The sequence below is a fragment of the Gymnoscopelus braueri genome (genome assembly GCF_963280865.1).
Source record: "Gymnoscopelus braueri genome assembly, chromosome: 8".
In the NCBI taxonomy this organism is placed as follows: Eukaryota; Metazoa; Chordata; class Actinopteri; order Myctophiformes; family Myctophidae; genus Gymnoscopelus; species Gymnoscopelus braueri.
The window spans coordinates 21,328,617-21,334,616 of NC_137609.1; the positions used below are offsets into that span (position 1 = coordinate 21,328,617).

The 6,000-nt window shown below is 40.4% G+C and overlaps 1 protein-coding gene across 1 annotated transcript in view; it reads right to left on the reverse strand.

Annotated features, from left to right (window-relative positions):
- igsf5a (immunoglobulin superfamily, member 5a) overlaps nucleotides 1–5,661 on the reverse strand; it is a gene marked incomplete at both ends in the record, with an annotated part of 42,174 nt that extends 36,513 nt beyond the window's left edge. Inside the window, 7 exons of the mRNA XM_080435980.1 lie at nucleotides 671–735; nucleotides 1,135–1,229; nucleotides 1,330–1,354; nucleotides 2,103–2,222; nucleotides 3,223–3,513; nucleotides 4,414–4,728; nucleotides 5,610–5,661. Of these exons, the coding sequence (XP_080292106.1) occupies nucleotides 671–735; nucleotides 1,135–1,229; nucleotides 1,330–1,354; nucleotides 2,103–2,222; nucleotides 3,223–3,513; nucleotides 4,414–4,728; nucleotides 5,610–5,661 (963 nt within the window). The remainder of the gene's footprint in view (nucleotides 1–670; nucleotides 736–1,134; nucleotides 1,230–1,329; nucleotides 1,355–2,102; nucleotides 2,223–3,222; nucleotides 3,514–4,413; nucleotides 4,729–5,609) is intronic.
- Nucleotides 5,662–6,000: the final 339 nt, after the last annotated feature.

The following is a 6,000-nucleotide window of genomic DNA, read 5'->3' on the forward strand; positions in this document are numbered from 1 at the left end:
TTACACCTCAAATTTTATCATGATGATGATAGCATTCTCTCCCAGTTTTGTCATTATGGCAATTCCCAATTATCCCCACACTTGTGTTGTCCCATTCACTGCTAACCCAGCAGTTGGTGTGTGGGTTGTGTAGACCATTGTTTCCCAATAGGGTCCAAATGGACCCTGTTGCACCAAATATTTCCCCTATACAGTAGCAGTGGTTTTCAAAGTGGGGTCTGGGTACCCCCACGGGTCCTTTAAGGGGTTCCAGGGGGTCCCCAGTAAAATTGGTTAATATATAGCATCAGTTCAACCACTTTAACCCTATATACATTGGCTATTTGAAAATAGCGAATCTAGCAAATCTCAGCTATTAGATCAGCAATTTTCTAATATCCGAAGCATAAAACAGGTTAATGCATATTTATGGTTAACGCAGTGGTTAAATACGTATGTACATTTTTTGTAGTTGGTTGAGGTGTAGGCTAGTGGGGTAGACGTATAAAGTATCAATAAATCTAAATAGCCTACTCAAGTAAAGTAAAAGTAGGCTACCTTGAAATTCTAGCTACTTAAGTAAGTAAATAGCATAATAGCATGTTAACTTTTGAGCTGATTGTTGTTGAGCTGATGTGTTTGTTCAGCCTCCTACAAGTAGTTTAAAGCCAGAGCATAGGGGATTTGTTACCTCACTCCTGTTTGAGCCATTTGCCCCGCCAAAGCCACTGTCGTTGAGTTCACTGGGACTTAAACCTGTCCGTACAAATGAGAGAGATGTTAAGAAAGAAGAAGGAAGGCAGTATGCATGAGAAGATCACCTATACTGTAAAACCTGATTCATACTTCATTGCCAAAAATAGCAGACCTACAAGCTCACATCGCATCACCGATGCAACGCGTTAGGTCTGCTATTGTCAGCGTACAACACATCATTGTGCAACGGAGCATAGATTAGGCTTAAGCATGACAATTTCAATGTTATTTTGTCAAATTACAATCACAATTGTGCGTGTGTGTGTGTGTGTGTGTGTGTGTGTGTGTGTGTGTGTGTGTGTGTGTGTGTGTGTGTGTGTGTGTGTGTGTGTGTGTGTGTGTGTGTGTGTGTGTGTGTGTGTGTGTGTGTGTGTGTGTGTGTGTGTGTAAATCGCTTACTTGTTCTGCCATCTGTCACGTATCCCTGGTTAACTTGACCCAGTCTCTGTGCAGATGTACTAACAGTACTTATCTGGCTCTGTGTTCCTGTTCTCCTGCAAACACATAATCAGGGCCATTATTTGATACATTATGTGGGACATTTATGCATACAGATGAGGAGAGTGGACTATTCTGGTAATAGATTTCTCCTACCTCATTTCATCTTGGTAGTTGGACTCTGGAACAGATCATATAGGCAGACATAACACCATGATTAATGAACGGTAATTAGAATGCTATCACGTGAAATCTTGTGCAGTAATTGATTGAAAATGTGTTGATACAGCAAGGATGGCCTTCATGTAGTGCAGGGGTGTCCAAGCATTTTTGAAAGGGGAAAATATGAAAATACCTTAGGGCCGACTGCATCTCCTGACTTTGGACCATAACAAAGTCACATACAAATGCCTCACATTACAGCAATTTTATTTAACTACAGTGGAATATCAATAGTCTTTTGTTGGCAAAAGAAAGCCAGTACCACTCATCTACAGTGCAATTCAGTGTTTTTTACTTTAATAGTTTTTGTTTTTTGTTTTTTTTCATTATTCTCGGTAACCTTCCATCTTACATTTGCTCCAAATGTGTTTTAGTTTAAGAGAGCTCTTAATGCTCAGATCCAATGCATGGCTGCATTATGTCGTGCCCTCATCAAAATCTGAGGCAGGTAAAATAATTATTTCTTATTTTGGGCCTTGGTCGTGGAGTTTTTTACCAGCAAGTGCTACTGCTTTTATGTATGTATAGTCTATTTTTAAACTTTTTGTTTTGTTTTGTATAGGTTTATTTATTTTCTTTTTTGTTCCCTTTAATTACGCATACGCAATATGTAATAATTACAGCTCTCCACATGTCACTGTACTTCTCCCAAGAGAAGACTGGAGGAAAACTAACAACAGAAAGATCCAGTGCAGGCAAGGGTATACCTTTTTCTTTCCTGCGCTTGTAGCAGAAGATGATCCCAATGATTAGCAGCACCAGCAGAGCAAAGCTTCCAATGGACACAACCACAGCTATCAGTACGGTCCAGTCAGTGGGTTTGGGGACTATGAGGAGGGAGAAACCATCAGAATAAAGACGATGGACATTTTTAAGACTCAATGAGATTCCCTTCCGTCCCTCTTTGTTACAATTAATGTGATGCTGATGGTTGCTGGAGGTCATTATACTCCACAGATGATAATACTAATCCATCTTAATCCACAATATTACCCTCAGCAGGAGTGATGTGTGAAAATGGAACAAAATCCATACGAGATACGATTGCGGGCCATTAAGTGAAGTGCAATAATAAAATATTGTAGGTCTCATATAGGCAAATTTGCTTGCAAACAAATTGTTTATTAAGCTGACTGTAGAACTCCTGTGCTGGCCAACTTGATTAATATGTTCTTGTGTGAGTGCTTCCAGTCAAGAGTCACTGTGACATATGTATAGTAGGCTGAGCATGTGTTTTCTTGCCTTCCCCTATCCAATACTGACTCATCTTGTCCTATTTTATCCCGACTTATCTTGTCCTTTTTTATCCTGAGTTATCTAGTCTTATCCAATACTGACTTATCTTGTTCTATCCAATCCTGATTTGTCTTGTCCTATCCAATCTTGATTTATCTTGTCCTATCCAATCTTGATTTATCTTGTCCTATCCAATCTTGAGGTCTTGTCCTATCCAATCCTGATTTGTCTTGTCTTGTCCTATCCAATCCTGATTTATCTAGTCTTATCCAATCCTGACTTATCTTGTTCTATCCTATCCTGACTTATCCTATCCTGATTTACAGTATCCTTGTCCAATCCAAGCCTTACTTATCTTGTCTTATCCAATCCTGAGTAAACTTGCCCTATCCAATCCTTAACTTGTCATATCATATCGTATCCCAACTTATCTCCTCTCTTTGAATGGGATTCCCTTTTCAATACACTTTGCTACAGTACATATATCACCATTATACTCATATTGGCTATTCCTCATGAAGAGGCAGAAAGGTACCTTCATGGAGGTGGCTTTATGTCATAAGGTAAAAAGTAGTAACAGGAGACTCTTACCAACCACCAAATAGACAGAGCTTGATAGTGGGCTTGATAGGGCAGGAACAGTCGCCAGACATTCTACTGTGGTGTTTTTGGCAGCTGTGAATTTCAGGACACTGGTGGAATTGAACGAGTCCTCGTGGGGCTGGGTGGTGGTGTTATAGAGGCTGGCACTCACAGCCAATCCATTCTTCTCCCAGATGACTGTCGGTACTGGGAACCAACCAGTTGTCATACAATGGAACTCCACTTCATGATCCTGGACCACTGATTTGTTCCCACCCAGGATGTCCACTGTACCACTCTCTGGGAGACAGGGAGGTTTGGATTTACTAAGGAATGCCAAAGCAATATCAATGACCCAAAAATAGAATTAGGATTTGGAAAACTATAGTATACTATGTACTGCAGTACCTGTGTCAGAAATTTGCTCTGTCATTATTTTTTTTATTTTTTTTTGTTCACATATGAGGTTACTTGGACAAAGTTGTTGCTATCCAATTGTCAGGATGCTTAAAAAATGTTTTGCTTAAGGCAGCAATGAAAACAATCAATGTAATGACTATGCTATATTAAGTGCACTTATTTCCTTGGCTGGGAGCTTTGCCACATGAAGGAGAGTATGTTTGCAGACCCAAATCAGTGGAATTAGATGTGGCTCCAGCACCTTAGAACTAAGAAACAATCAATACCCAATCCAAGGTAACAATTGGAGCCAGCAGGATTGCTGTGAAATGTGTGGGTTAGCATGTAGTTATGCTATAACTACTACTTAGCATGTAGTTATAGCTTAAAGGACTGATGATTTTAAAATGTTCATGAGGGGATAGTAATTGGGAAGGCAGTCACTGTTCAGTGACTGATGTGTAATGGCACACCCAGGTAAAAGCCATTGATATGGGGATGGCACTGTTGAATAAAGGAAATGAAGTGCTCCTCTGGAATTTTGGGGGGATTAACTCTTATCAAAACATGTCAAACATGTTGTCTTGGATTATATCTTTATTTCTGGGTTTATTTAATTGAAAATGTCCTCTCCAGAGGACACAGCCCAGTTACCTACATCTCCCTCCCGTAAAGAAATCCACCATATTTTATTTAAAGGAATTTACCTTATATGCTGTGAATTAAATGATTGTGGGACATGACAATATGTGTCTTGGTTAGCAGTTAGAGCAGGGCAGGGGTTGTTAGTAAAGTCCTTACCTTGTACAAAGAGCTGGGCATGCATTTCCCCATTTTCCCCCAGCACAGCGTAGGTGACTGGCCCAGAGTCATTGCGGCTCACATCATGGATGGTAAACTGCCAGCAGCTAGTTGCACTACTGGAGCAGTTGTCGGCAGAAAAGCGATCTGAGGATGTTGTAGCACCAGTCTCTGCACTGATGCTCAGTGCAAACAGTTCATTTACTTTCCAGGTCATGGTATGCCATTTTCCTTGCAAAGTGGCATTGAAGTGAGCGTCAGAGCCTTGTAGCACTGTAGCATTCTGGGGCTCCAGCTGGAACTGTGCTGACAACCCTGAAACACATTATAGTACACAGTATGGTCAAACATAGGATCCTTTCTTTGCCAGCAATGAGATCTGAGACCTGACTAAATGCATCCTTTATCTTCTCATTTTGAGGTGCTAGGCTTGATTTGGGTTTAAATTAATTTCCCTCTCAATTGAGTTGCCATTTACTGTATGTCTGCATGTAGAAATTTTGCCATTCAAATTCTAATCTTGGCTTTCATTCAGTATGCCATTTTGTTTAGAAACATCATTGCAGGCCAAGGACCCAGAGGGCATTTTAGAATCATGCACACACACGCAGAGTGCGTGCATGCGTCCCGTGCGAGCGAGCGTGCGCGCGTGCGTTTTTTTTTACCGGGTTTGTTACTTTTTTGGGTGTTTTTGTTACATTAATTCGGTTCATTCGGTTCATTCGGTACAAAAAAAGGTACTCCATGAAGTGTAGATGACGGAGGTTTCTTCTTTTTCTTTTTTCTTCATCCCAAAAGTGGGGGGGATATCCCTCCCCCCCAATGGAACTGAGTATGTCCAATTTTGGAGGAAAGAAAAAGTGGTCTTAATACTGACATGACCAAATAGTTGCATTAAAATCTAAAAGTGTTTCTTCTCTCAGATGCACAGACTGCATAAACGTGGCCATCAGTGAAAGTGTGTGACTCATGCAAGAAACAATTGCTGGGGCACATTTTGCTCTTACGGCATGCCCGACAATGACCTCAGAGCAAAATTACTGCTGTATTAATGGTCTACAGCTCACTTTGTTTTGCAGGGAGCTTAAGAGTTTGCTCAGTGAAATGTTACAGGTAACACTGATATTACCTTACCTGGGAGATTTTGACAAGATTGAAACTCAACCAGAAAATGTATATGACAAAAACTACAGGACCAGTCTCTGCATTGATGGTCATTACAAACAGTCCATTTATGTTCCACGCCATGATGTGCCATTTTCCATGCAAACTGGCATTGAAGTGAGAGTCACGCCTTGTAGAACTGTACCATTCTGGGGAACTGTGCAGAGAGCCAGAGTTTGCTCAGTGAAATATTACAGGTAACAGTGATGTTACCTTACCTTGGAGTTTTTGACAAGACTGAAACACAACCAGAATATTAACAAAAGCAGGTTTAGTATGAAAATAATGCCAGAGATTATCAATGTTCTTTTGGGGTTCTTTGCTTTGATTGTTTTTTAATTTATTTTTTGCTGCACCCTTAGAAGAGTAAAGAGAGTCAAAACCGTGCTTATTGTTCACCTAAATGACACATTCCTCAAACAT